The sequence below is a fragment of the Astyanax mexicanus genome, chromosome 14 (genome assembly GCF_023375975.1).
Source record: "Astyanax mexicanus isolate ESR-SI-001 chromosome 14, AstMex3_surface, whole genome shotgun sequence".
Classification (NCBI taxonomy): Eukaryota; Metazoa; Chordata; class Actinopteri; order Characiformes; family Acestrorhamphidae; genus Astyanax; species Astyanax mexicanus.
This window is the reverse complement of record NC_064421.1, coordinates 12,939,562-12,952,279: the sequence shown is the minus strand read 5'-3', so window position 1 is coordinate 12,952,279 and position 12,718 is coordinate 12,939,562. Positions and strand designations below refer to the sequence as shown.

Here is a 12,718-nt window from a genome sequence, read left to right as displayed (position 1 = left end):
GAATTTAAACTCTAAAAGAGAAAGCAGCAGCACCACAAAAACCGGAGCAGCTAAAAAGAGCTTAACGTCCTTAATTCGGAACTCGGGCTGTCCACGGCAATCACTGAATTAATTAGAACATGCAAATCGTCACAATTGTGCCTCACTTCACCACGCCAACCCACAGGCACAGCGACCAGAAGCTCAAGTTCACCGGAAAGAGAAGGGGTTAACCAGGGCAAAATGAAGTAAAAATAAAAAAGTTCATAGAGCGGCTAAAGTAACGTGCAGTAACGGGGTGTGGGAAATGGTAACGGCGTTATAGTTACAGTCAGAGTAATTAGTTAGATTATCGTTACTGAAAAAAAGTAACAGCGTTAGTTTTAACGCCGTTACTCCCAACACTGCAGATAACTAAACCTTAAAAAAAAACACCTTGCAACTAGGGGTGTGCCATATTGTATCGTATGCAATAATATCGCTGATATTTTCGAATATCGTGAATGATATTATACCCTGAAATATCGTGCCAAATAACCCACCCCTAATTATCACATCAGGGTATTGCTTTTTGCTGTTTTTAGCTAAAGATAAATGCAAACTGTTATCATTTTCCAATACATATCTACTAGAAACATATTATATCTGTCCATTATCTTTTATTTTACTTTATTTCTGGATATATGAAGATGTTTGGAGTGCATTATTATTAGTATCATGAAATTCTGGATCATTGACTTCTGTTACAAATCTGTTGAGAGTTTTGTATTTTTTAATATCTCAGTTAGGGGTGTGCCGTATCATTGTATTCAATAATATAATTAAATTTTGAATCTTGTTGAAGTAGTGTATTCTTGAAATAATTTTATTAATTCAGTGTTTTTTTTTCATCTTGGGAAGAGTATAGTTATCGCGAAAATACCATGAAATATTGTAATATTATTTTAAGGCCATATATATTTGCAACCACTTATAATACCACAGCAACCACCCTGGATAACATAGCAACACCTAAGCAACCACCTTGCAACCACTTAGTAAGACTATAGCAACTATCTTGGATAGCAGAACCAGTGGTGTTAATTTAGCGGGTTGCAAAATGCATGCTATGGTATTGCTAAGTCGTTGCTAGGTGGTTGCTTAGGCATTGTTAAGTGGTTCCCAAGTAGTTGATATGTCATCCAGGGTGGCTGCTACGGTGTTGCTAAGTGGTTGCAAGCTGGTTGCTATGGTGTTGTTACGTTTTTACTAGGTGTTTGCTTAGACATTGTTAAGTGGTTCTCATGTAGTTGATATAATATCCAAAGTTATCCAGGGTGGTTGCTATGGTGTTACTAAGTTATTGCCAGTTAAATGCTAAGGTGCTGCTATCTGGTTGTTTTTGTGTTGCATGGTGGTTGCTATATTATACAAGATGGTTGCTATAGATGCTGCTAAGTGGTTGCAAAATAGTTCCTTGTTGGTTGATATGTTATCCAGGATTCTTGCTATGTCGTTGCTAAGTGGTTAATAGGTGGCTGCTATGGTATTCAAGGTGTTTGCTATGGTATCCAAAGTTGTTGCTGCTATGTGATTGCTGTGGTATGGCTATTCAATGCTAAGGTGTTGCTACATGGATGCTATGATGTTGCTGAGAACTTCTAATTACCAAAATAGTAATACACTGTTTTAATAGCTATAATTATTATTAATGTTGCTATTTTAGAATCTAGAGTATCCTCCTTTGACTTGAGGATATTCTATATATATATATATATATATATATATATATATATATATATATATATATATATATATATATATATATATATATATATATATATATATATGGTTACTTTAAGTGAGTAGAGCATTCCCTGCATGCATTATTTATACCAATAGTGGTATTTCGGGGGCACAGGGAGAGGAACCTTAAACACTACAGAAACACTGATACCCTAAACAAGTTTAATTACATACACAACTACTCTTTACAACCAGGTTTTTAGACATATTAGAATTTAATTGTTTCAAACAGCAGAAAATAACATGTTTTCAGACATTTATGACCATAAGTGAACAGGCACTGTACCTGTAGCCAGGCCACACCCTCTTTTTTCTTTCCCTCCCACCCCCACTTTGTGTCCCCGTGGGCGGAACCCCTGCCCTGGTTTACGTTTATGAAGGCGTGCATTACGCAGAATGCACTTTGGTGTTTGTGTTAACAGCCATTACTACATGGAAAACATCTTGTCATGAGGGAATTACAAAGCTGTGTGCTTTCCTGGGCTGATCCACAGGCCTGTAATTTCAGCTAAGAGGTGGTTTGAAGGCACCCAGAGGGACCCTGCCACATGTCTGTCATTGAGACTTTATGGGGCCATTGTTGTTGTAATTGCAGCCCTTCCTTGTGTCTACAAATTAGCTTGAGGGTTTCGGAGCCCTGCCTCCCCTCAACTGTCAGCCTTTAAGCCCCCTGACTCTGTGAAAGCTGAACCTCAACACTTTCTCAGTACCAGCAGAGCCTTTTCTTTCATCGGTCCACTCTGGAATGAGAGCCTGACTTCATGCGAACAGCTTGGGGGATTACATGGGTCACGGTTTGAAGAGGAGGTCCATTTTTCTGTACTGGTGGGCTCGTATTCAAGTAATGCTTGGGGATTGTAAGTCCTGGAGAAGCTCTGCCGTGCACTAGGGCCGCATGATATTGGAAAGACATTGCAATGTTGTGTTCTACGATATAGAGCTCTAAAAAAATTAAGAGACCACTTAAGTTTCTGAATCAGTTTCTCTGATTTTGAAATTTTTAGGTATATGTTTGGGTAAAATGAACATTGTTGTTTTATTCTATAAACTACAGACAATATTTATCCCAAATTACAAAAAAAATATTGTCATTTAGAGCATTTATTTGCAGAAAATTAGAAATATCTGAAATAACAAAAAATATACTTCAAATAATGCAAAGAAAACAATTTCATATTCATACATTTTTAAGAGTTCAGAAATCAATATTTGGTGGAATATCCCTGGTTTTTAATTGGTTTTCATACATCTTGGCATGTTCTCCTCCACCAATCTTACACACTGCTTTTGGATAACTTTATGCCACTGCTGATGAAAAAATGTAAGCAGTTCAGCTTGGTTTGATGACTTGTGATCCTCATAATTTTTAAGTGGTCTATTTTTTTCCAGAGCTGTTAATTTCAATATTATAACATGCAGACGCTCAAAGACGCCTTTTGCTGATCAACATCACTCTAGGAGTAAAAAAGGGAAGGAGCGCCATCTACCCATCCAGAGAGAGCAAGACCAATTGTGCTCTCTCGGGGCTCCGGCAGCTGATGGCAGAGAATTTACTCGTTTTAACTGGAATTGAATGCTCTTACTAGCAGATTGTCTACAAGGAAAGTCAGAAGAGCCTCACCAACCCCTAATTCAGTATCCAAGATACTTTAATATTACTATACAGTTTATTACAACTTCTATCTACTAATGTCTTGTTAAATCAGTCATGCACAACCCAGTCTGTGGACGTGCTTCCATGCTGTTTGGATGCACAAAACACTGCACAATAAGTTAGCAAATAGTAATCTGGAACAATGCTAACAATGATAAAGAATTTCTGATCGTTACATTGGGGATAAATGGAATGCAGACATATTGCACCACATCAGTGGCAGACTCAGGCTGTTTAAAGGCCAGGGATGTAAAAAAAAAAAAAAAAGGCCATCTAGTAAGTGACACAGGGTCCCACCATTGAGAAACACTTAGGATGCACCATATATTATAAAACTGTCTCCATCCCTGATTAACAAGACATTATTAGGCAATCTAGATTACAAACTGGAACCATAAACTTGAACGGTTATGAGCCAAGCGAATCAAACCCCTGCTGCTTGAGACTCAGCTTTCATGGAAAAAGCACACAGAGACATTCTTTTCATTGGTCCTCTCAGTAAATAAAAGTCTGCCTTCATGCTTAACAGCTTAGGGAATTACAGCAGTCATGGTTTAAAAAGGCATTCAGTTCATTTTTCCAGTAAACTCTATTACTAATCATACTTGAATAGAGAGAAGGAGAAATTTGTGAAAGATCAGCCATCTAGAACATGTTTGGGTCATGAAACAGGCCTGTAATGTAATATTTGGTGTAATTTAGGATGTAATCAGATTTACTACAGTAAAATATGTTGTGTGTGGGCTGAGCTCAGGAAACAAGGTCGTTTTAATGCATTTCTATGACCGGAATTCATCAGGAATGAAATAATGTTTTGCTGTTCATTCACCTCAGTGCATGGGAAACTTGTTAAATACGCATGAATCATGAGGCGCTGGCAAGAAGAGCGTAGGTGGAACTGGACACAGTTTTTGGCAAAACAGCATCTATGAAAGACTCTGTTACAGCTATTGTTTTGTTTATACAGCCTCAGTAAGAACCTGGCTCACAGCAGGGAGTATTATGTTGTTTGGTGCACTGTGCACAGTTATTAATTTAGTCGTTTTTTAATTTGGGCCTGTACAGTGTATGCACACTATTTGGCCTCATTTCAGTATTGTTTTTAACCCCCAAAATCCTTAGGTTTATTATCCAATTATGGATCCTAATGCAGTAACTACTGTGAATTATTTAGTGTTGTGTCATAAAGAGAATTTCAGAGACTACTGTAACTTCAACAACCTAAAAAAGAAGAGCCTGAACTGTGTTTTACGAACGTGTGGCAAACACAGAAAAGTAAACACAAAAATAGGCAACAGTGGTTCATTACAATGGGCTCATTACAACAATTTATTTTCTATTTATTTGTAACTAACTGGACTGAAATAATGGGCTAAAGGGAAAGACACAGCAGCATACCTACGTTTTCTAACTGTCTAATACTGCCCGATTTTTAATATCTTAACAAGTGCCAATTAATAATTAGTTGAGACGTTAATTAACCAATGAACAATGTTTATTACGGTCATAAGTAATGCTATTTAAAGTACCCTTAGTGTAAAGAGTTGGTGCCTATTCTGATTCACACACATTGTTACCTGGGGGAAAAAAAAAACAAAACAAACAAACAAAAAAAAAACATTTTTTTTTCTTTTCTTAAAACACATTTGCACTTCTACATGGTGTGTATTGGGACACTTTCCCCTCTCTGATGCGTTTATGTCTAATGAAACATCTAAAAAATATATATATTTTATTATTTTATACGTTTTCATATTTTAATAAAAAAAAATACAAAAATAAAAAGTGTGTTAGACTGTTATAAATATATACTAGTTTAAATTAACATTCTCTTTATGAAACACAGCTGAGAGTCAGGAGTATGGCGTGTGCTTAAGGTCATGTAAATATTAGTAAATATAGCGGTATTTCAGGTCACCTGCTGCAGTGCTGATAGAAGGCTGTTGGGTTGAGGATTAAATCTTACCTCTCTGTTGGATATTAAGTTGCACAGCTGCTCTAACGGTTCCTACAGGGCTGACGGCCTGACACTCATACTGGCCCTGGTCGTGAGGGGCCACTCGGGAAATACGCAGGGTGCCAGTGGACAAGACCACATGCCTCCTGTCACCTGGGAGAGGACTGCCTGTAACGGAGAATGAAACTTATTTATAAAATTTTATTTATTTATTTTAAGATTTATTTCTATTTTTTTCCAAAATGTTCTCCCCAATTTAGCTAGGCCGATTGTCCATCCATTCAGCTACTTCTCAGCTGTATATCCTCCATCACAAGTGACCCACAACACCAGGAGGGTGAAGACTAGTACATGCCATCCTCTGACACATGTGAAGTCAGCCACCGCCTCTTTTTAAACTGCTGCTGATGCAGCATTTCCGAGTAGTATCACAGCATGTTCGGACCAAAGCACATCGACTCGGTTCCGATACATCAGCTCACAGACGCCTTGTGCTGATAGACATCACCCTAGGAGTGATGTGGGAAAAGAGAGCCATCTGCCCACCCAGAGAGAGCAAGGCCAATTGTGCTCTCTCAGGATTCTGGCAGCTGATGGCAAGCTGCATGACCGGGATTTGAACCAGCGATCTCCAGATCATAGTGGCAGCACTTTAGATTGCTGGATCCCTCGGCACCAAATAACAATAATTTAAAAGAATTTAAACATCACTGTAATCAATAACACATGTGTATGTAGTTTACAGAGCCAAATTCTATTTATTTGAATTCAATAAACTGAATAAGCAGAACATCCTTGCTATGTAGAAACATCATTCAGCTGTCTTTAATTTAAATTAAATTATACAGTTTTTATTTTTTGGTGTATATTTGTACTTAATCTAAAAAGAATGAAATGCACAGTGTTGTATAAATGTACAGGGGTTGGACAATGAAACTGAAACACCCGGTTTTAGACCACAATAATTTATTGTCCAGACAGACAGTTCTGGTGGAAACAGGAGAGTTGAGGTGCACATTGAATTCTGCTGTGATTTGGGCAGCCGTGGTTTTATGTTTTTTGGATGCAACCCGGGTTAGCACCCAAACATCCCTTTCAGACAGCTTCCTTTTGCGTCCACAGTTAATCCTGTTGGATGTGGTTGGTCCTTCTTGGTGGTATGCTGACATTACCCTGGATAGCGTGGCTCTTGATACATCACAAAGACTTGCTGTCTTGGTCACAGATGCGCCAGCAAGACGTGCACCAACAATTTGTCCTCTTTTGAACTCTGGTATGTCACACATAATGTTGTGTGCATTGCAATATTTTGAGCGAAACTGTGCTCTTACCCTGCTAATTGAATCTTTACACTCTGCTCTTACTGGTTCAATGTGCAATTAATGAAGATTGGCCACCAGGCTGCTCCAATTTTGCCATGAAACCTCCCACACTAAAATGACAGGTGTTTTAGTTTCATTGTCCAACCCCTGTACAACTCACTATGTATTTAATTCTGTGATTAAATACAAACATTTGTGACACAAATTAAATGCCTACATCAAAAATTAAAAACTTTCTATATATAGTATTTATGAATAATTCTAATTGTAGAATTTCTATATTTTGTACACAGAGACCTTAAGAACCTAAAAAGTGAATATCATTAGGAGTCTCAGATATAAAAGTCTCACCTCCACGTGTCCAGGCTATGACCGGCTGAGGGTAGCCTGTGGCCTCACAGGGGAAGTCCACTGTATGTCCTTCCAGCACAGACTGGTCCTGAGGGCTCACTGTGAACTGGGGGAAAGCTGGGGAGAAACACACACACAGAAAAGTGCAATTGATTTATAGTTAGACTAAATCAGCAGTAGTTTTAGAAGTGAGAGAGTAAACAGAATTGAACCTTTGTTGTTTTCGTTTTTTTCTTTTATCTTGTTGGCATATATGTTCCCACTGATGAACAGCACTTCAGAGCAACTTTAATAAAGATATAATACACATATTACAAGAAAAGTAATTAAGAAATTAACTGATATTGATTATTACATGAAACCAATACCAATATTATCCTTTCTTGGCTTGAAAAACTAAACGAACAAACAAAGAAAAAAACAATACAAATAAAAATGTGAATAAAATAATAGTAATAGTAATGTGCTGTTTTAATAGGCTGCTCATACCCTGCACTATGATGTACGCGGTGGCGTGAATGGTGTCCACGTTGTTGCTGGCGAAACAGGTGTACTGTCCCCCATCAGCCTGGTTGACATTCTGGATGTAGAGTCCTCCGGAGGGGGTGATGTTGATGTGGGCGTCGTTGGGCAGGGGGCTGCGGTCTCCTCTGGTCCAGGACACTCGCGGCTGAGGCTGTCCTGCAGCGCTGCACTCCAGAGTCACGCTCTCTCCCACCAGCACCTCTGTGTTCTGAGGCTGGATCACAAAACTGGGCCGAGCTACACAGAGCAGGACAAAAAAACGCATAATCAATCAATAAAAACTGGAATAATTAAATGCACTATTAATCATACTGTTGTGGACATAAGCCTGCACTGTAAAACATTTAAAAGGAAACTTAAAATGATGAAGTGCTTTTTTATAGTGTAATTTCACAGCTCTAAAATGGCCCTACGGTCTAACTGCTGTAAACTGCAGATGGGAATAAACACATCGGGGACCTAGAATAAACATCTTACACAATATAATATAATATAAGTTTGTGTTGTTCACACCTAGTAACTTCACATGTCACATGTATCTTGAGTATTAGGATTATATCTGGATAAACACAATTCAAGTAAAAAGGTTTTTAAGCACATAAGGTGCATATAAAATGAACTTGATCATATCATCAGGAGGTTATCTGACCCACATTTGGCATCAATCGAATTGAAAAAAAAAAAAAAAAAAAGCAAATTTCGCTGTCAAGCCTACCTATCACTGTAAGTTGATCTGACAGTGTACAAATAATATATTACTTTACAATAAGGGTACTTCAAATAGCAGTACTAATGACAGCAATAAACACTGTTAAACAGTTAAGTAATGTCTCATCTAGTTATTTATTAATTGACACTAGTTAAGACAGTATTGCTTAAGCATACTGTAAATAATACATTGAGACATTAGTCACACCTTTTTTAAATGATTTTTAATGTCTTAACATATGCTAATTAAAAAGACTTTCAGCCTGTAGTTATAACTGTTAATTAAAGAGGCCTGTTGATTAGCTTTTAGATTCTCTGCCTGAGCCAGAGCCAACCCCGAACCACCCCGAACGCTATTTTTATTTTAGTGTATATAAAGCTACAGCGTGGTCACTTTATAATATAGCAAAGTAATAAATCACACTGTGATCTTAAAAAAAAATTGCAGATAAGTTATAAAGTTATGATCACACAGCTCTGACCTGCACAGTGCACACACCAGCTCCTCCACTCGTCTGTATTACACTTGATTTGGAGTTTCGTTCTTAATAAATAGTTTTCTGCAATAATAACAGGTCTATGCTTCTTCTGTGTTGCATTGCCCATAAACATTATTCTGAACAGATTTTGCTCATTCAAACAACTCAGAATTGTAGTTAAAGGTAAAGTTTTAACACCTTAATTACTAAAGTTTAAATCAGGCTTGGGCTCACAGGGTGGGCTGGTTCAGACAGAACATGCACAGGCTCGCGTAGGATCGGTCTGGATTTTTCTGAGTCTGATTTAAGCTCTAGGCCTTATTGTAAAGTTTTACCAAAGTGCCTTATATTGTATAAGTGCTGTGTCACAATTTGACTGTTATATTGATATAATGCTGTAAATTTAAGTACATAACATAAATATTTATTCAGATCGCTCTACTATTATTATTATTGTTATTAATATTAGTTTAATTTCTAAGCTTTTTTAAAACCTGACTGTCATCTCTTTATATGGCCATGCAACTTTTTAACCACCCCCCAGTAGCATAGCATGTGAGTCATTTCAGGGACGGGTCTGTCCTCACTAACGTCACATATGGATTACTAACAAACCAATGAGAAGCATCAAGACTTAAAAGATGGAATCTGAGCAATGAGGATTATATAATGTTAAAGATCATTTGGCAGCCTGAAGATGGAAGAACTTTACACAGACTTGGAATAAGACCTATATGGGATGACAGTTAAATGTATACAGTGAAGCTGGAGGCACAAACAGGAAATGCTAAACATCTGTTAGGCATTAGGCGAATCTCAAGATCTAAATAGGAGACAGATCGAAAGAAAGAGAGAGAGAGAGAGAGAGAGAGAGAGAGAGAGAGAGAGAGAGAGATAGGGAGGGAGGGGGCTCACATGGTGTCCCGAAGTAGCGTAAGGTGACCTCTCCGGTTTTCACCTCGCCAGCAACGTTTTTGGCCATGCACTGGTACACGCCCTGATCCGTCTCCCTCGTGTCCTGGATCATCAGCGTGCCATCTTCCAGCAGATTCAGACGGGTGTCATCTCTCATGTTCAGGGCATTGCTGTCAAAACAGAGGAACGTGAGATCAATTCAAACGATGGGTAGTACTGTCCATTAACAATGCCCTTTTTTTTTCTACATGCCTGTGCATTAAGGTGCTATAAAGGGTCTTGTGAGCGATGCCAAAGAAATTTTTTTTTGGTCCATAAATATAATTTTTGTAAGGGTACAGTGAGTGTGGCAAATGTTTGATATTTATAAAGAACTTTTACATTGACCTCTTACACAATTCTCTCGTTATCAACTAAAAATGGTTCTTATCTGCCATCACTCAAAGAACTGTAGCACCTCCTTTTTTTAAATGTATTGACAGATTTTGTCTTAGGCTCTACAGAGAACTACAAACTACAAATGTCCATAATGGTACACTGTGGGCCAGTTTGTTAGATAAATATTAGCCTTTACATTTAAATTAGTAGCATTTAGCATATTCTCTTATTAAGAGCAACTTACACAACTCTTTTACATGCAACTTGCACAACTATATCACAATATATTACTTAATTTCAGTCGATATGATGTAAATCTGATATTGGTATGGACAGTATAATAGCCACTGCCTGTTGTGTACAAAGCAATGCACTAACAATGCCAGGCTACAGACAAAATTTTCCTGTATTGAACATAAATCAGTAACAGAAACTTTAAGTAGTGTATAGCTCTTTCAACCCCTTTTTAATAGTTTAATGTACCTTTATTTACATAAAAATGATAAAGCCTTTATAGAAGATGGTCACATATGCCAGAGCTTCTTTTTTAGGAGGTTCTAGGCTACTCAAATATGTCCAATATATGTAGAGTAACTACACTCCAAGACTCTAAGTCTACATTAAGACACTCAACCAGCAAGTTCTACGTTAATAGCTGAAATATGTTTCTCTCTAATAATGAAATACACCAGCTCTGCTTAAAATGCTTAAATATGAGATGTAAATATTTACCTGTCTGCATAAAATAAAATAGTACAAATAAAATAGAAAACTGGATGCCCTTTACTATTTTTTAGTATACATATTAGTTTTGTATTTTGTATTCATTTTTTTTTTTTAATTACTCCTTTTTTTTTTTGTCCTGAGGACTCAAGACATAATATCGTGGATTAGCTCCATGGACACTGGCTAATTGCTAACTAGCAATATTAACTGTTTAATTTTGGATAACGAATGGCTGGCACTGTGCTAGTTAGATTGGGTAGATACTGTGATTTGATAGGATATTTGGATTATTGCTAAAGTTCTTATTTATCTTGATAAATATTGATATCCGATTACTGTTCCAAATAGTTTTGAGTACTGATACTACCAGAAATGAGCCATACACTAAACTCTGCTGCAACAATTAGCAGAAAATAAACAAATCTACAATTGCAAAACTTTAATGTAGAGATCGGTAAACTATGCAAAACCAATGGAAAAAACAAAACAGTAAGTGCAACAGAGTTTTACTAAATATTGACTTCTCTCAGGAGAGGTGGGTTTCAATCGATGTTTAAATCTGCTGTTTGGACACTCAGGGAGAGCTTGGTTAAAAAAATCAAGGATGTTAAGGGTAAATTTGTAAATTACAATAGCTGATATTATTGTAACAAATATGCAATGTGAATTGGTGTCTGTGGTACTGAACATTATTTTAAACAAAAGTGAAAATATTAGGCTATACATTGCCCTTACTTGTTCCTCAGCCAGATGATCTGAGGTTTGGGATTACCCTCTGCTCTGCATGTGAAGTACACTGTGTTCCCTGACGTCACGTCTACATCCTGCGGCTCGGACGTGATCCGGGGCACCTCTACACACAGCGAGAGCGGGGAGAGGGGTGGGGGAAGGTCAGTAAAAAATGGGGAAGAAAGAGGGGGCAGGGGTGGAGAAAAGAAAAGAAAAAAATGAAGGAAAATTGTAGTTGAATTTGACACATTTATGGCACCCAAAATAAGCTTTTAATGAATGTATCTTAATAAAAGTGTTTAAATGAGATGTGAAAGTGTGAAGAATATATTTAAAAGTTTTAAACCAACTTAGAAGTCTAAAATTATTTCAGAGACAGAGTGTAGGTACACTACAAAATTATCAAGTTTTGTATCCTCTCCAACAGAGTTGATTTGAACTCTTTTTCAGAGTTTATACAGCTTCACACTCTTTGAAGCTAAATTAACAGTTTTAAAATAGTTCAAACATTTAAAACATTTAAAAATGTCCATGCCTTCTATCTGCCAGTCTATTTTCCATTTTCAGACCAGAGTTACTGCATCGCAGTTTTCAGTGCACTGCCAGTCACATTTACAGCAAAGACAATGGTAACTTGCTCTAATGACCTACAACACAGCGACAAACAAAATGTGATTAGATTCTATAGGTGTATATATAGGTAAAGAGGGTGCCAATGACTTCTTGTCTTCAACCAAAGAAGTCAAATAAGTGGGCAAAGTTTGATAATTTTTTTTGTGGAGTTTATTACAGTATATTTGTTTATTAAGGTTAACACTGAAACTATTTCAAATAACTCCAACACTGAACACCATTTAAACCTGAACTGGTTAAAAATTACACTCTGAAAGTGAACATCAACTCTCCAGTTTTTGCCGTGTACAGAAAAAAGAATCACTCTGTAGAAGACTGGCTGACTGCTTGGTGATCAGGATGTCCATGCCAGCTGGACAGAACTCCCCTGGCCGTCTGACAGGGCGACCATAATGTCTTGGCTCAACACCAGAATACTGGTGACTGTGGACATGCTGACAACTGCTGTGTGTTAAATGCAGGGATTTTCCCAGCAATAATGTCATTACATCCATTACAGCATGTGCTAACACAGCCTGAAACAACTGAACTACGGAGTGAAAGGCAAAATCAAACTCTGTTTGAGGAGAAACTGAAC

The 12,718-nt window shown here is 37.4% G+C and overlaps 1 protein-coding gene across 1 annotated transcript in view; it reads right to left on the bottom strand.

The window, feature by feature from the left end:
• The window catches only part of LOC103028918 (peroxidasin), an 88,309-nt gene that overhangs the window by 26,878 nt on the left and 48,713 nt on the right, over positions 1-12,718 (bottom strand). Inside the window, exons 8-12 of the mRNA XM_007257326.4 lie at positions 11,515-11,632; positions 9,676-9,845; positions 7,538-7,810; positions 7,049-7,165; positions 5,385-5,543 (exon numbers count right to left, since the gene is read on the bottom strand). Coding sequence (XP_007257388.3) covers positions 5,385-5,543; positions 7,049-7,165; positions 7,538-7,810; positions 9,676-9,845; positions 11,515-11,632 — 837 coding nt within the window. The remainder of the gene's footprint in view (positions 1-5,384; positions 5,544-7,048; positions 7,166-7,537; positions 7,811-9,675; positions 9,846-11,514; positions 11,633-12,718) is intronic.